The following is a 17,471-nucleotide window of genomic DNA, read 5'->3' as shown; positions in this document are numbered from 1 at the left end:
TAACTGTGTTTTCCCCAGATGCGGCTTATCGAAGAGGTGGAGCTCAAAGCGGCAGCTGCCGACCGAGAAATTAACTTGCTTCGAACTTCCCTTCAGCAAGAAAAGGAGCAGGTGCAGCAGCTTCACGAGCTCCTTGCACTGAAGGAGCAAGAGCACAGGTAAACGCCGCTGGCGTGGCTCAGTGGTTGAGCATCGACCTATGAACCAGGAGGTCACAGTTCAGTTCTCAGTCAGGGCACGTGCTCGGGTTGCGGGCTCGATCCCCAGTGTGTACAGGAGGCAGCCGATCAATGATTCTTTTTCATCATTAATGTTCCTATCACTCCCTTTCTGAAATCAATAAAAATGTATTTAAAAAAAAAGAGCACAAGTGAATGAAAGCGCAGCAGGCAGTGGGGACAGTCAAGCAAAGGAAAGCAGCTGCTTGGTTCCCCTCCCCCTTCCTCCTGCCCTCCACAAACAGGAGCCAGGACTGGGCAGTGGGAGGCTAGTTGCAGAGCCCATGGGAGGGCAGCTTGTGTATGTGGTAGGGTCCCCTCCTAGTGCAGTGGCAGCTCACAGACACAGGTGACTTACTGAAGTGTGGGTACTTACCTGGCAGCTGCGCCTGTATTTCCACAAACCCAACCTAAAGTTGGTCAGTGGCATGTGCAAAAAGCTTTTATTGGATCTCCAAGTGACAGCATGCTCACTTACTGGTTCTTGACTCCTGTGGAGCAGGTGCTAACAAACTTTTCCTTCCAAGGGCCAGATAGAAAAGATTCCAGCCCAGCTGGTGTGCTCAGTGGTTAAGTGTTGACCCAGGAACAATTCCTGGTCAGGGCGCATGCCCAGATTGTCGGCTCCATCCGTAGGGGGGTGGAGTGGGGGGCAGGGGGGAGGCATGCAGGAGGCAGTGGATGTTTCTTATCTATGTTTCCATCTCTCTATCCTGCTCTCTTCCTCTCTCTTTAAAAAATCAATTGAAACATATCAATAAAAAAAGAAAGAAAGAAAGGGTTCCAGGCTTTGCAGGCCACACCTAACTGCCTTTCCTGCCATCAGGACTTAAACCAGTGGGCGTGGCCGTGTTCCAGTAAAAGTTGGTTTACAGAAGAGGGTGGCAGGCCAGTGGATCCCTGGGCCTCATGCACCGCCCTGCTCTGAGTCCCCAGCGATGGGAACACTTTCAGCTGCTTGTCTCCCGCTGCGCGTCTCCAGCTGCCCCAGCCAATTCCATGGTGTCATGTAGACATTAAATACTGATGCTTGGGGGTGAGGGGGTGGGGATTGGCATCCTCTGTGTGGGCAGACAGCTATAAGAGATTGGAGGAAAACAAAAAATCTAAAAATCTGTACTTGGTTTCCTTTACATATCTTTTTTTAACATCTTGTTCTAGTTTAAAGAAACCCAGACTGGAAATAGTGGATTTTGTATTATGGGCTTGGTTTCTTCAAGAAAAATAGTAGTGAACTCAAAGGAATGAGCTCACATTTAAAGAAAAAACTGGCCTTATATCAAAAGATTGGTGAATAATTTCACAGTTTAACTGTGTTTTTTTCCCCTTAACCAACCACTAGTACCAGTCAGGCTGTGTTCATTGTAGTCAGAGACTCAGCCAGAGCAGAAGGCACAGGGAGGGAGAGCTGCAGGTGCAGCTTGGAGCCCTGGCACCATCCAGTGGTCCTGAATGTTTTGGGAACTTAGACCAGGGACATGCCTCTGATCCCATCCACTGAGCACAGTCATGGAAAACTCATTCCTTCTCTGTCCTGTCACAGTTTCTGTGTTTGAAGGTAGGGAGCTCATCTTAGATGACAGTTAGGGAACATATAATCTATATATATAAAAAACCAGAGACAGGAAAGCCGTAATGACCTGAATGACCAGTCACTATGACGCCCACTGCGGCCAGCAAACCAGCCCAATCGGGGGGTGGGGCCAGCTGGCCAACCTCCTGCAGCCCCTCCCCCTGGCCGGCCTCACCCACAATGGGCCCCCACCACCCCGATCGACCCATGGCCCCTCTCCCCAGCCAGCTCTGCCCACGATCAGCCCCCCCACTCCAGTCAGGGCCAGGGCCGGCCGGCCAACCTCCCACGGCCCCTCCCCTGGCTGCTGACCCCCAATTGGCCCTGCATCCCAATCGGGCAGGGTCCACTGACCAATTGCCCGCAGCCCCTCCTCCTAACTGGCCCGGCCCTGATTGGGCCCTGATTGGGGCAGGCTGGCCGGCCAATCTCTCACCGTTAGCTCCCATCAGGCCTGGCCCCAATCCAACCCGATTGGGGCCAGGCCGGCTGGACCCCACCGTGCATGAATTCGTGCACTGCACTGGGCCTCTAGTCCTATATAATAAAGAGTTAGTATGCTAATTAGACCAAACAGCAGAACGACCATCGAACAACCTTCCGGACAAAACGGGGGCTGCGAGAGCCTGCCGGGGCTGCGAGGGCCAAGCCCCTTGCATGAATTTCGTGCATTGGGCCTCTAGTATTTAATAAACTTTAAAGTTTTTCTTTCCTGGGGAACAGCATCCTGTGATTTTTGTTTGTTTTTCATTCCAGGAAAGAACTTGAAACAAGGGCGTTTTTTAGTGATGCTGAGTTCCAAGAAGCCATAGCCAAGGAAGTGGCAAAAGAAGAGGTAAAGCATGAGCAAGAGATCAAAGGATACCAAGAAAAAATCGACACATTAAGTCAGCAGTACCTGGATTTAGAGAATGAATTTCGTATTGCTTTAACTCTCGAAGCCAGAAGATTTAAAGATGTAAGAATTGGCATTTAGGTTCCTATTGAAAACAGAACCAGCCAGATATGGGGTGATAAGAGGACCCCACTTTAGAGTTGTAGCTCTGTGGACATGTTGGCTATATGGCCTTAAGCAGATCACTTGAATTCCTAGAGTCGCAGCGTCTGTCCTGAGATAACCACTACTCTCCATGCCGTTGCCAAAGCCCAGTCAGATGGTGGTGGTCAGGAGCAGAGCGTGGGGACACCTGGGTTCTCCCTGTGGCTGTAGGGCCTAGATTGCAGCCGGACCCCGGCCTCGGCCTCTGCCACGTGTTGAGTGCAGCCGTGCTCCGTGTGGCACACAGCAGCACTGAGTGCTGTGATTACATTATTTTGCTAAGCCTCTGAGATTCTAAACATGAAAGAAGTGCCCTAGCCGGTTTGGCTCATTGGATAGAGTGTCTACCTGCGAACTGAAGGGTCCAGGGTTAGATTCCGGTCAAGAGCACATGCCCAGGTTCCAGGCTCGATCCCCAGTAGGGGGTGTGCAGGAGGCAGCCGATCAATGATTCGCATCATTGATGTTTCTATCTCTTTTTCCCTCTCCATTTTTGAAATCAATAAAAACTATATATGTATAAATAAATGTGAAAGAAATAAGTTGTTGCCAGAAACACATATTTTCTAAATATTTGGAGAACTGCTATTTATAATGCAATTTTGAAATATAGGTTAAAGATGGTTTTGAAAGTGTTGCAACTGAGTTAGCGAAGAGCAAGCATGCTCTTGTTTGGGCTCAACGGAAAGAAAACGAGTCTTCCTCTTTAATTAAAGATCTGGCCTGCATGGTGAAGGAGCAAAAGACAAAGCTTGCCGAAGTCTCCAAACTGAAACACGAAACAGCAACAAACTTGCAGGTAAGTCGTTGTAACACTGTATTTTCCTTTCTGTTTGTTATGTCATGTTCCCAAGTGCCTGCAATGATTTTAGGAAGTGCACAATGTTGAACTTTTAATAATACTAATTATGTATGTGCTTGGCATGTATGAAAAGTAATAGAACGGAGGTTAACTGATTTCCCAGAGTGAACTGCATACCTAAGAGAGTGTTTAAGTATAATGAGTGAGTTAACTAGGAAACTGCTAAGTAGCTAGAACACAGCTGCACAGTGAGAGAAGAAGTTGTGACGGAGATGCTCAAATTGTTGAGGTTTGGGAAACAGCATGTGGGTTGCTGGTACTAACTTCTGTAGTAGTGGTTTTTTAGACATACCCACACATAATCTTAAATTAATTTCTGTTGTCGCCATTTTAAATATTAGGGATGTTTGCCAAGAGAACTTCCTTTCTGCAAGTGACCTCTGGGCCAGCGGTCGCCACTGGTGGTCCGTGAGGTCCGAAAGGTTGGCGACCACTGCTCTAGGTTACTGATATAAATACTGAGAAACTTTGAGGATTACAGGTGTGGTTGCTCTTAGGGTGTTAGAATAAAATTCAGAGTGTTTGAAGGAGTGGCCTCTTATATTTTACTTCATTTTCTGACCTACATTTACCTTTAGTTAATAAAACTAAAACTTCTTCTGATGTAAAATTGAGGAACATTTACTTGGTGTTTGCTTAAATAACATGTTTCTTACTATAAAATGCAAAAAAGTAGGAATAGGAGCATTGACGTATAACAGTTGCGTTGCGTTTTCCCATGTCTGGGGAGTATACAGAATCAGATCAGCACCCTTGAACTCCTGATCGAAGATGACAAGCAGAAGAGCATCGAGATCGAGCTGCTCAAGCACGAGAAAGTCCAGCTGATTGCCGAGCTCGCGGCCAAGGAGTCGCTGATTTACGGCCTCAGGACCGAGAGAAAAGTGTGGGGCCAGGAGCTGGCACAACAGGGTAAAGTGCTCACATTTCACAGGGAAACGAGCCCGTTTTTCTAAAGGAGCAAATCTGCATATAGGAAGGGCTTCCCTGCCCCACGACCCAGGGTCAGGCCCCCGCCACCACCTCCTGGAAACAGGAAGTGGCTTACTGTACCAGTCGCCGCTCTGAGTCCTGGTTGGCTTTCCTCCTGCTGGTGTAACTGGGTTACTCTTCTCCCCAGGCCTGCCTTTCTCGTGCTGCCACTGAATTAAGTGGTTGAAAATATTTATTTCTCATACAGTAATTTTACATGATTTCGTACAGATGCAGCTTTCAGTTCTTTTCTAAACGTTGCTAACAGTTACCTTGTTCACATGGAGAAACGCTGGTGGTGCATGGATGAAAACCACCGTCTGCTTAGGTTAACCGACCTCAGTCCGTTCCAGTTGAAATGTGCCCAGCGGAGGTGGCTGTGGGGCACCACATTCGCCCCGTGGGTGCTGGCTCTAACGGAGCGAGGCTCACCTGTCGTTCTACATGGGGGTATCGTATCGCGCGTGGTCTGGCTGTTCGTGTGCCTTATCCTGACCTGTTAGATGGGACCGCCTGTCACCTGTTCTCCGATTGTGGCTTAGGGTTTCAAACAGCACAGGGCTTTCCTCTTCATACTGTGTACAGCTCTCACTTCTTTGGCCAGCTCTCCTTTGTACTCACGTTATACATTGTGAAATTCGATGTTCATACAAGACAAATCCTCCAGTCTCCTAAAGTTTGCCTCTGGTGGTGTTTGCTTCCCAGGATCTTGTCTGGCTCAGGATCGCGGGAAACTGGAGGCGCAGATCGAAAGTTTATGCAAAGAGAACGAGTCTCTGCGGAAGACCAATGAGCAAGACAGTGACACGCTGCGGATTAAGTGCAAAATCATAGAGGACCAAACCGAGACCATCGGGAAATTAAAAGCTGTAAGTTTGGCGTTTTATTTTGGGAAGACAGCATGTGGCAGGTTTGAGAATCTGTGGACCAGAGTAGAGTGTCCAATACACGTTTTGTCTGTGTGAGTCCCAACTGTTGTGGAATTTAAGACAGGTTATCATGTGTTTCCTTTTGCATTATTTCCTCCTTTGCTTTTAAAAGTGATATGTGGCATTCGTGTATTGACTTGAAATTACATTTACTTCAAAGTTTTATGAAGAATGTTCTTATTGCCCTTTGAAATAACTAGAAACAGTGTTGATGAAGGGTTAGGAACCACAAGAAAATGAACGTTTTATATGTTTAAAATATCCTTTCAAGCATTGCTTAATATCTCTCAGTATTGCTCTCACTTCTCAAACTTATGACACACCTGCTCTCCTACAGGTAAAGGTATATGACTAGATTGCAGGATGCATGCTTGTCCCAAAGCCGCCGTGTGCCCGTGGTACCCACCCCCTTCTTCCTTGGGCCCACCTGAGAGAAGCTTCAATATGTGGACATTTTCCAGAGAAATTTTCTGAAGATTGTCTTGAGCACTAAAGCAAATTTAAATTCCAAAATTTTCTTCTTAAAGTGTAAAAGTAACTAACTGAAAAGGGAGTTTTTATTTTTTAAATATATTTTTATTGAATTCAGAGAGAGGAAGGGAGAGGAAGAGATAGAAACATCAGTGATGAGAGGGAATCATTGATCGGCTGCCTCCTGCACACCCCCTACTGGGGATGGAGCCCAAAGCCTGGGCATGTGCCCTGCCCAGGAATCGAACCCTGACCTCCTAGTTCATGGGTTGACACTCAACCACTGAGCCACACAAGCTGGGTGAAAAGGTGTTTTTAAAGAAATTTCTAAATGGGATTATCACCCATAAAGTTAGGAACTCAATCTTTAGAGAATTTATAACCACTTAATATTTCATTTTTTCCCTTAGTTTTTTCTTTTGAATTCAACAAATATTTATTGAGTGTCTATTATGAGCTAGATATTGTTCCAGATATTTGGGACACAGCCGAGAACAAAACAGAAGGTCCCTGCCCTCGTGGAGCTTACAGTAGTGTTGTGACCACTTTGCCTGCGTGCAGTCTGTGACCCTGGGCAAACCTCTCCTCGGCTGTCCAACGCAGCGAGAAGCAGGCCTGGCCCAGACGTGGACAGCATGTCTGATGCACGGTAGATGCCAAACAGATACCACCTCCAGCCTACTACCCAGAGAGGAGATCAGGCTGGAAGCTGACTTTTAATAATAAAATAAAGGGGAGCAGAGGGGTGCAGCAGGTGGGGTGGGATGCTGCCGCACCAGGGTCTGGGCTGGCTACACAAACTGCTGCTGCTTCTGGGTGGCTGCCTGGCTGGCAGGGTCCTTGGCCTCTCTGTAGCTGCCAGCGCCGTCTCCTTTGCCCTCGCCTTGGCTTCCTTGGCTGTCTCAGCAAGGGTTTTGGGAGGGGCCTCACCTTGCAGCTTGGCCAAGATGTATTCAAGACCCTTCATGGACTTGGTCACATTGCTTTTGAACCGGGCGAGACCAAATTCCTGGACCGCTCTGGAGACGCCAAATAAGCCAAGCTTCCCGGTGGATTTCGGTCCAGCCGCTGTTACCAGAGTTCACACAGTAAACACATCGTTCCTCCACCACCATCAGCCGGGCGTGGTTGATGTTCCAGGTGAAGGCGGTCGTGGTCCGGTTCTGTGGGTCCACAATAGGACCCTCCAGGATGTACACTGCGTGAGCAACATTGGCCGGAGATAGTGGCTCGGCCCCGCGGGGCATCCTGTTGGTCTTGGTCAGGAGTCTCCGGGACAGGAGCTTCTGGTCAGGGGTCACCTCCCGGTGCACTATGTCTTCCGTCAAGACATGTTTGCTGCAGGGATTCGGGTACCGCTGCCAGAAGGTTGGTCCTGGGAACTCCGGAGCACGCTGTGGCCCCGGAAATACTTCACCATTGTCCCGGCCCGGCGGGGTCAGCACCCGAGCAGCATCAGGGGTGCAGAGCCCGGGGGGCACGTGGAGGCCAGGCCCGGGCTCAGCGCAGGCCCGCCAGGCACCAGCTCAGTCACCGCCCCACTGCACCCCAACAGCAGCCGCCGCCATGAGGAGTTGTCAGGCCCTTTTCCTTAGTTATTTTTAAGAAACTTCTTAATTTCATCAAGTACAGAAAATGAAGAACCCTGTTCACTCCATAGCTAGATGTGGGTGTGGCTACTTGAATTGTATTCTTGAACAGTGATATTGGTGTTCTCGCAATTGAAACTGTGGTCTCAGTATATCCAGTATTTCAAATAAAGCTTTCATACATGCCAAGTTGCACTGATAGGTACTGAGATGTTTTAGCAGTAAGCTGTTTTTCTTGTTTTAAAAATCTAGCCAAGCTTATTGTCTTTTGAATAAGGTAAATAACAATCAGAAAGACTAGTTGTTTGCACTTAAATTTCACAAGGCAAAGCAGGTGGTATTTGGTATAGTCCTCGGTCATTGTGTTTGACTTAGCCACACAGTCAGACTGGTGCCTCCTCAGCCTGAGGACATACAGAGGTAGCTGGGCAGAGCTGCTTCAGCAGTCAAGCCAACCTAACTGATAGCTTCAGGGGCAATGACTTCACATTACAACCTAACTGATAGCTTCAGGGGCAGTGACTTCACATTACAACCTAACTGATAGCTTCAGGGGCAATGACTTCACATGCACATTTTGGAGTTGGATGTTTTCACCTGAGTAGATTCTCTAGTTAGCTTCTGACTGTGGACGTTTGAAATTCTTTAAAATGCTGCTTCCTCGTGTTGTTTTGGTACTTTTCAGTACAGTGGATCACGAGACCCTGGTGCTGCAGTGCTATTCTGGATGTTAAGAGGGTTATTTCATAAGAATCTTTCATGCCTTCTGCGGGTTCTTGATAATGTGTCAAGGCTGCCCACGCCTAAGTACTTCAGGGAGTCGTGGGAGAAAATAAACAGCTCATGGCTTATGTGGGCGTTAGTCAAGACTACCTGACTGCCTTTGCTTAGAGTCCTTAGCTCTGTCACACCCTGCGGGGCTGCACCACCTTCTGTATGACCCTGAGAATCCCCCTCAGTTAGGCTTGTCCAGCATTTGTTTGCCTCATCTTCTTCCCAAGAGGAATGAGAGGCAAGTGGGGCAGGGAGAATCGGGGCAAAAATAAGACCCTCCTCCACGCTCGCACCCGCAGCCCAGTGCTGGCGCGCAGCAGGCCCTGCGGGACAGAAATGGCACATTGCACATGCCTCAGGCGGGTGACCCTCCTGGTGCCTGACTCACAGCACAGAAGACACAGTAAAAGTCCACCTCAGTCTGGGGGATGTGAGGTCTGTTTGCCCGTGACATTTCAGTGATGAAATCGGACATTATTTAAAGTGTGTGCGCAGTGGAAATGGTTTAATCCAGTGAGCATCAGTCTTTGCTGTATCCCTGTCAGGCACCTACTTTTCTTTCTTTATCTCCTGAAAACATACTCATTCAAATGCAAAATGACGTAATTGAATTCCCATTGTGCTGCTTTCTCCTTCCCTACTTCTACTCTCTGTGTGGTTAGTAATCACTAACTACCTGAAATAAAAAGTGTGAGTAGGACAGAAATTTTCCCTCTTAATAGCCCCTAAACAATAGTCTGTATATATTTTCTAAAACACTCATTGAACTTTGAATTCATTTTTGTAGTTTTTAAAATAATTTAAAACCATACCTATTTAATTAGGAAATAAGACATCTAGTCTAGGATTAATAAAGTACTTATTATTTTCTTGAAGTGTTTACAGGAAAGAGAGGAACAGATCAAAATATTACAAGAAAACATCTGTGAAATACAGAAATGTACTCAAGAACAACTTGACGAAAAATCTTCGCAACTGGATGACATAATTGAGAAACTAGAAAGACACAATGAAAGAAAAGCAAAACTAAAACAGCAGTTGCAAGTAAAGGAATTAGAACTTGAAGAAATTAGAAAAGCTTACAGGTATTCTTCGGTGTTTCCTGCTGAGAAGTAAACTGTGGCTTACTAACTTGTCTGACCAGTTGTCTCTGACACTCCCTCTCCTCCTGTCAGCACCCTTAATCAGAAGTGGCACGATAAAGGGGAGCTCCTCAGCAGTCTGGAAAAGCAAGTGAAGGAAGTGAAGGAGAAATTTGAGAACAAGGAAAGGAAGCTGAAAGCCGAAAGAGACCAAAGTGTGGAACTACAAAAGTGAGCCTGAGCCCGCAGGCACCGGGCCTCTGGGAATGGGGAGGGGCCGGATGGGAGCAAAGAGGAGGGGAAGCTAAAAACATATCGGATGAAGTTATTTGCCAAATATCTGATTTCCACTCCATTATTCCATCTATAAGGGAAGGTCTGAGTTCCCTCCTGCATAGTTGTGAGCTTTAAGGCCGTGTCTGTTGTCTGTGTTTGTGCGGAAGTGCAGTACCTGGCACATGGTAATTACTGTCCGTATGTTGGTCTTTTTACTGCGCTCGTTGTTTCATGCCGTCTTCCTGAAAGCAGCCGGTGTGTTTGGCTGTTGCGTATGGCCCTCCAAGGAGTATGTTGTCTGGGGCTCTGGGCCAGAGAAGCCAGAGCTCATTTCAAAGGGGGAGGAAGCTGTTCCCGTGGCCACTTGTGTGGGTTTTGTAAGTGCTCTAGAGGAAATGCAGGTTTTACCTGTGAACTGTAACTAGGCCTGTTACAACAGTTTATAAAGCTGACAGCCTTGAAACTATGTAGCGCAGTTTAGTTCCTGTCAAGATAGAGAGGTATAGACATTAGGCACAGACTCCCATAATGGTGGCTCCATTCAGGTCTCCTGGTGTTTTCACTCCCTAAGATTGAAGGTGGTGTTACCTCTGCAGAAAGATTTGACTGACAGCAGCATCTGCTGATAGCCCTGTTGCACTGTGCTTTCACAGCTATCCAGGGGCCTCGGCTCAGAACCAAGAGCAGAAAAGTGTTCATTGTGGACTTTTTAAACAAAGTCACTCATATCCTATATAATAAAAGGGCTAATATGCAAATTGTCCCCACGGGCAGGAGTTCTACCGACCAGGAGTTAGACATGCACTGACCACCAGGGGGCAGTGGCAGCAGGCAGCCGGGGGAAGGGAGGCCCTGGCCGGCAGCCAGCAGCCACTAGGGACCCTACCCGTGCACGAATTTCATGCACTGGGCCTCTAGTTTAATATAAAGGAAGTGGTATTCCGCCTCTAAGAAACTTTTAGTACTAAACTGTTGTGAACACTAATGTGTTTATTAACCTAGGGCAGTGGTCGGCAAACTCATTAGTCAGCAGAGCCAAATATCAACAGTACAGCTATTGAAATTTCTTTGAGAGCCAAATTTTTTAAACTTAAACTTCTTCTAACGCCACTTCTTCAAAATAGACTTGCCCAGGCCGTGGTATTTTGTGGAAGAGCCACACTCAAGGGGCCTAAGAGCCGCATTTGGCTCACGAGCCACAGTTTGCCGACCACGAACCTAGGGTATTATCTGTTAAGCATTAGCACAGGGAAGTCAGACACATCCTCCTATATAATAAAACCCTAATATGCAAATTGACCTTATGGTGGAACGACCAGTCACTATGACGCACACTGACCACCCGGGGGCAGATGCTCAACACAGGAGCTGCCCTCGGGTGGTCAGTGTGCTCCCACAGGGGGAGTGCTTCTCAGCCAGAAGCCGGGCTCATGGCTGGCAAGCGCAGCAGCCTTTGCTGCAAGCGGGCAGTAAGGAGCAAGGGGTCCCAGACTGCAAGAGGGATGTTTGACTGCCGGCTTAGGCCCAAGCAGGTGGACATCCCTCGAGGGGTCCTGGACTGTGAGAGGGCACAGGCCGGGCTGAAGGACCCCCGCACCCTAGTGCACAATTTTCGTGCACTGGGCCTCTAATCTACGAATAAATGTAAACCTGCCTGTAGTATACGCTTCAGATAAGTGTCACTGCACATCTCTGGAGGAGGTGCAGCCCCTGGGAAGGCGCTTCCAGTCCCCTCCCACAGACGCAGGGCTGGAGACCAGAGCAGGAGCTCAGAGGCGAGACTCACAAATGGGCGTGAGGGTCCCTGTCCTGTGCTGCTGGCTGGTTCTGCTGGAGGTCGAGTTGCTTGTAGCTGGAGTTCCGGAGATGGAGAGCCCTTTGCTACTATGTATCCATTGAAATATGAATGTGAGAGCTGCCATCGCTGAAGAAAAAGCACCCTAACTTTTATACACACCGAGGTGCGGGTCTTTTCTTCTGTTTCAGGGATGCTGTGGAAAAGCTTTGTTACATGGATGATGCCTTTAAAAAACAAGTGGAGGCAATTGTTGAAGCTCATCACGCTGAAATAATACAACTGGAAAATGAAAAGCAAAAATATATTGATTCTGCAAATTTAAAGGTATTATCAGTAAATTGCACTTGATTATCATTATTGAATTGTTACAGCTAAATAAATTGAGACTGATAAAGAGAAAAGGCAGCATGATTTAATGACCAAATAGATATGAAGACTGTTGCCAAAAGTATCATGAAGCCAGGCCATAATGTTGTCAGGTTGTAGAATATAATTGCAGTGAAACCGAGGTGATGAGTGGTCCTGGTGTGGACCTGCTCTGTGATCTCTGAGTGAAAGTCACCATCTCCCTAACCAGTCTCATAGCGAAGCCCTTTCTTGCACATGAGCAGGGTGAGGAGTGAGTATACTAAACACAAGTCATCATTACCTTGGGAAAGTTCTCGAAAAGTACTCTTTTATCATTAATTAGGGCTCAGGACTATCACGTTTGTCATATTACTATCATTGACAAAGGAGCTTTTAATAATATACATGCATGAGCTTTCCCCTGAAATTTTCATTCACAGTTTGGGGTCAGACCCTGATGTTTTTCAAATTCAACAGGTGATTCTGATGTGACCCCCCTCTGTTGATATCTGCTAACTGAGGGGGCAGTTGTGAAATTCCATTTTTCCCTGATTTTGAAGTGGTAATAGGAAACAGGTACAATAGCATCCCCTCCCCACCCCCAAGCACACACACACACACACACGCCGTTTTGTTTTCTGAGGTTTTGGTGACATACATTCAATTGTCCGAAATATTAAATAGAAAATTCCAAAAATAATTCATAAGTTTTAAATTGCACACCATTCTGAGTCCCGTGATGAAATCCTCCCTCCCTGTCCTGCCCGGACATGAATCGTCTCAGATGTGAATCGTCCCGTTGTCCAGTGCCTCCTTGCTGTATTGCTCCCGCCCGTTAGTCATTCGGTAGCCACCTTGGTGATCAGATCGACTGTCGTGGTATCGCAGTGCTTGTGTTCAAGTAACATTTATTTTACTTGATAACGGCCCCAAAGCGCAAGAGGTAGTGATGCTGGCAACTCGGACATGCCAAAGAGAAGCCATAAAGCGCTTCCTTTAAGTGGAAAGGTGAACATTCTGGACTTAATAAGGAAAGAAAAAAAATCGTATGCTGAGGTTGCTAAAATCTACAGTAAGAACGAATCTTCTATCGTGAAATTGGGAAGAAGGAAAGAGAAATTCCTGCTAGTTTTGCTGTTGTACCTCAAACTGCAAAAGTTACAGCCTCAGAGCGTGGTAAGTGCTTAGATAAGATGGAAAAGGCTTTAAATTTGTGGGTGGAACACACGGACAGAAAACGTGTTCCCATGGATGGCAGCATGCTGCTCAAAATGCACTGAGCCTGTGTGAGGACTTCAGCAGGGACCCCTGAAACCAGGCCATTCACTGCAAGTGAGGGGGGCCGCCGATCCAGGGACAGGTGCGGCATTGTATCAGCTCGCCTCGTCTCGGGAACAGAGGGTCAGTGCCATGCAGTGAGATGTTCTGAGAGACACATTACATGACTTTTATTATAGTCTGTTGCTCTAGATACTCTATTTTGTTGTTAATCTCTTGCTGTGCCTATTCTATAAATTGAGCTTTATCATAGATATGTGTGTGCAGGAAAACAGTAACATATAGGAAGTTTGGTTCTATCTGTGGTTTCAGGGTCTTGGGACATGTCCCCGCAGATAGGGGGAGACTCTCTTCTGTACAATGGGAGACTCAGAAATCAGCAGCTAGAAAGAGCCCAACCAGCCCTAACCGGTTTGGCTCAGTGGATAGAGCATCGGCCTGCAGACTCAAGGGTCCCAGGTTCGATTCCAGTCAAGGGCATGTACCTTGGTTGCGGGCACATCCCCAGTAGGGAATGTGCAAGAGGCAGCTGATTGATGTTTCTCTCTCATTGATGTTTCTAACTCTCTATCCCTCTCCTTTCCTCTCTATAAAAAATCAAAATATATTTTAAAAAAAAAAAGAGCCCAACCAGAGAAAGTGACAGGAATCCTCTGTATCATTCTAGTCAAGGTTGTGTGATTAGTGGACATGACTCTCGGGAGTCTGTGAAGAGAGACGGATGAGAGCTTTGGAAAGCATCACAATGAATAAGGAAGTACGACTTGTTCAGAACTTAGTTCTATATTTCATGTCAAATCAACAGACGTTTCAGATGTTTTATTTAAGATCCGCTGAGTGTTTGGCAAAGGTACATCAGGTACCAAGTCAAGTATCAGGATAGGCCCTTACTTGGCTGAAAGGAAAATGCCGAGTTCTGTTTTAGACCTCCCACCGATACGACATAAAATTAAAGAGGTAGATTTGTTGAGTTAAATAAATGGTACCAGAACTTACATGTGACAATAAAAAAAAAATGTGAGGTATCACAGATAAATGATAACTTAAATTAGGAGAAATATTCACTTTATGGGGGAGAAAGAGTAGGAAATCTATATTAGGAAGATTTATATTAATCTAGAGATTAGGAAGAGGGCTGGGCGTAGTGATAGTCCTTTTGGGAGAGCTGTATCATAGAAGAGAGAGTTTCAAGCAGAAATTAATAGTATCGATTACAGAGAAGTCTGCGGGAAGCCGCCCATTGTCTTCACTAGCTGAGAGGTGTGGACAAGGAACCCGGAAGGCTGGTGACCTTTGAGCTCTGGCAGAGGTCAGGGCTGTACACCCACTGTTTAGTGGAGACAATGGTAGCTGAAGCAACTTTCCCACCAGATAGTCACGTAAATCCTTACTGATAAGATAGTCTGCCTGTTACTGAAAATTATCTTCCTAAGGGGCTATAAGTGTATCCCAAACTGAATAAAAAGATGGCCAGGCCGGAGCCCAAGTGGAGTCCTTCCTCTTGAGCTGGGCTCCCGCCTGGTCCCCCAATATTTCCAAATTATTGTTTCTTGTCTCGTCTCTTTCATTTGCGTGCGGCCCCTCTTCCAGAGCTCGAATCCTGAACCACTCGGGACGTAGGGAATTCACAGAACTCTGCTGATTAAATGACCCCTCAAAAACATGGCAATTTTTTTCAAACACATTTTAAAAAATACGTTTTCATTGATTTTTAGAGAAAGGGGAAGGAGGATAGAGAGAAGCATCATTGATCGCTACCTCCTGCACGGCCCCTACTGGGGATTGTAACCCCAGGCAAGTGCTCTAACTGGGAATCAAATCGGTGACCTCTTTGTTCCTGGGTCGATGCTTAACCGCTAAGCCATACCAGCTGGGCAAAGATGGCAATTTATAACCACCAACAGCAACTGTAGAAACGCTGTTGGAACTATAGTAGATTATCATTGGGAAGGGAAGTTATGTCAAGTTTGAAAGTCCGTAAGGGTCTAGTGTTTAAGGTGAATGCATGACTCAGCACTCATGGCAGTACAGGACAGTGCAGACATGAAGCCAGAAGAATGCATGACTCAGCGCTCATGGCAGCACAAGACAGTGCAGAGATGGAGCCAGAGGGATTCATGACTCAGCACTCACAGCAGCACAGGACAGTGCAGAGAGGGAGCCAGAAGACTGTTTCTGTCCACGTGCGCTACTGAGAAGCTGCATGGCCTTCAACCAATTGTCTGAGCTCTAAAATAGAGTAAATAAACCACCATGTGTCCATCGCCAAACCTGTGAGAAATAGATTCTATACATGTAAGTACTGTGTCTACAGCATAAACATTGTTTTCCCAATTAGTATTTGAACAAGTTTCCTTTACTCTCTGCTTTATATAAATATCGCAAAATGCACAAGAATAAATTTTTGACTTTTTTCTTTCAGAATGCATTTTTAAAATAATTGTGTTTAAGAAATTTGAAAGTAAAATTTATATTTGATTTAGGTTCATCAAGTTGAAGAAGAAATGCGTGGACTTCTGCAAGAAAACTGCAAGAACAAGAAAGCACTGGAAGCAAAAATTAAGCATCTTGCTTTTGCTCTAAACGAAATTCATCAAGTCTTGTGATGGTTCTGAGAATGAATTCAATTGAAATGGACCAGCAGACCAATTGTAAAAATGATTAAATATTGTAACAGTAGTAACTGCTATGACTTTGAAATGTCTCTTTCTACATATTTCATCCTGATTATATTTTAAAAGACTTTTGAAAAAGTATTTAATTGTATATGTAGGTTTTTATAATAAATTGTTGATAATTATGTGTATTAGAAAAAACTATCAAAATAACTAGACTTAAGACACTTTTTGTTTCTGTGCTATCCATTCTTTGGTAATTACACTTTGCCTATAAATATGTAAATGGAATTTAAGATTAGCCTTTGATTATATTAGGGAAATTATTTTAATAGTTGTCATTGCCTTATTGTATTGATGAAGAATTAATTATATTTCTTGGTTGTCCTTTAGTTTATGTAGCTCCATTCTTTCAAAATGCTCATACGAAGAGCCAAAAAGAACCTGAGATCTGTATGGTCAGAGATGTGGCACTCGAAAGAAAGCATGTCGCCATTTCCTCCTCCATAATGACCCCTTTTTTATAATGCACATGACTCATTAAAGATTACATGTAAAGTTTATAAACATTGTCTGTTCCAGAGGCACACTACTGCTCCACCCTCATTTTTTCATTTCCCCTTTTAGTCACTGTATGTATGACGAGAATTCTTACTTTGCAACCGGAAACAGTTTTCATTTCATCCAGTCCTTTATTACTGTATACCTTTTGTCATATTTTATGTTCCTGTGTATATAAAACAAAAACCTAAGTACTATCCTCCTCGCTGGTTTTGAAAGAGAATATAATACTATGCTTTTAAGTAATAGCCAGTGACTTTTTAAAAGTTAAATGGAATAAGAAAAAATATAAATGCTTCTAAAAGAGAGGTCCATGTTTCATTTTAGGCAAGCTTCACACTGACATCTGTGGGACAGCATTGAACATACCAAGGTGTAATGGGAGTTGGAGAGGGGAGAGCATAGAAATATTTGGGAGAATAATCGCTAAAAACTCCCTAAGTTTGATGAAAAAGATCAATTTACAGATTCAAGAACTTCCATAAAACCTAGGGTAAACATGAAGAGAAACACATACACACTTTATAGTCAAACTATTGGGAAAATCTTGAAAACAAGAAAATATGGTTTATCTCAGAGGAGCAGTATGATTAACAGTTGACTTCTCATGAGAAACAGTGGAGGCCAGAAGGCAGTGAATGCCATATTTGAAGTCTGGGAAGACAGGAATTGTCAATCAAGAATGCTATATCCAGCAAAACTATCCTTTAAAATAAAGACAGAAAATGTATTGCCAGCCAAACTAATTGAAAAGAAAGGCTGAAAGGAAATGATATCAGACAGTAACTCATCCACTGGAAGAAATAAGGAATATTGGAAACAAATGTAGGTAAATTTTTATGGGGTGAGGTATATTTTTCTTTAAATGGAAATTATGTAAGGCAGTTTTAACACTTGTTTGATTTATAGCATATATGGATATGATGTGTGATGAAAATAGCATGAAGTTGGAGGAAATGCAATATATTGTAGCTTATTTTATCAAGTTTAGTCAATACCTAAAGAGTGATACATTAAAATTCATATTGTAGTCATAGTTAAAATGTTAACAGAACAGGTTCCACTTCTGAAATTGAGCATGAAGAA

At 45.1% G+C, this 17,471-nt stretch overlaps 1 protein-coding gene and 1 pseudogene across 8 annotated transcripts in view; one reads left to right on the top strand and one right to left on the bottom strand.

The window, feature by feature from the left end:
- Positions 1-16,628, top strand: part of LRRCC1 (leucine rich repeat and coiled-coil centrosomal protein 1) — a 36,400-nt gene extending 19,772 nt beyond the window's left edge. For 3 of the 7 annotated variants that reach the window (XM_079796748.1, XM_079796747.1, XM_079796745.1), the window contains exons 11-19: positions 19-158; positions 2,548-2,749; positions 3,444-3,629; positions 4,394-4,604; positions 5,370-5,533; positions 9,304-9,512; positions 9,603-9,740; positions 11,772-11,907; positions 15,693-16,628. In XM_079796748.1, the coding sequence (XP_079652874.1) occupies positions 19-158; positions 2,548-2,749; positions 3,444-3,629; positions 4,394-4,604; positions 5,370-5,533; positions 9,304-9,512; positions 9,603-9,740; positions 11,772-11,907; positions 15,693-15,815 (1,509 nt within the window). In that variant the 3' untranslated portion in view covers positions 15,816-16,628. Of the gene's footprint in view, positions 1-18; positions 159-2,547; positions 2,750-3,443; positions 3,630-4,393; positions 4,605-5,369; positions 5,534-9,303; positions 9,513-9,602; positions 9,741-11,771 lie in introns of all 7 variants that reach the window. The other 4 variants (XR_013815004.1, XM_079796750.1, XM_079796746.1 and 1 more) reach the window with 4 other exon arrangements.
- LOC307114378 (PRELI domain-containing protein 1, mitochondrial-like) lies at positions 5,543-9,297 on the bottom strand (annotated as a pseudogene). Its single transcript has one exon. The product of its transcript is annotated as a PRELI domain-containing protein 1, mitochondrial-like (transcript).
- Positions 16,629-17,471: the final 843 nt, after the last annotated feature.

Source organism: Cnephaeus nilssonii (genome assembly GCF_951640355.1).
Source record: "Cnephaeus nilssonii genome assembly, chromosome: 18".
In the NCBI taxonomy this organism is placed as follows: domain Eukaryota; kingdom Metazoa; phylum Chordata; class Mammalia; order Chiroptera; family Vespertilionidae; genus Cnephaeus; species Cnephaeus nilssonii.
This window is presented reverse-complemented; position numbering and strand designations above follow the sequence as displayed.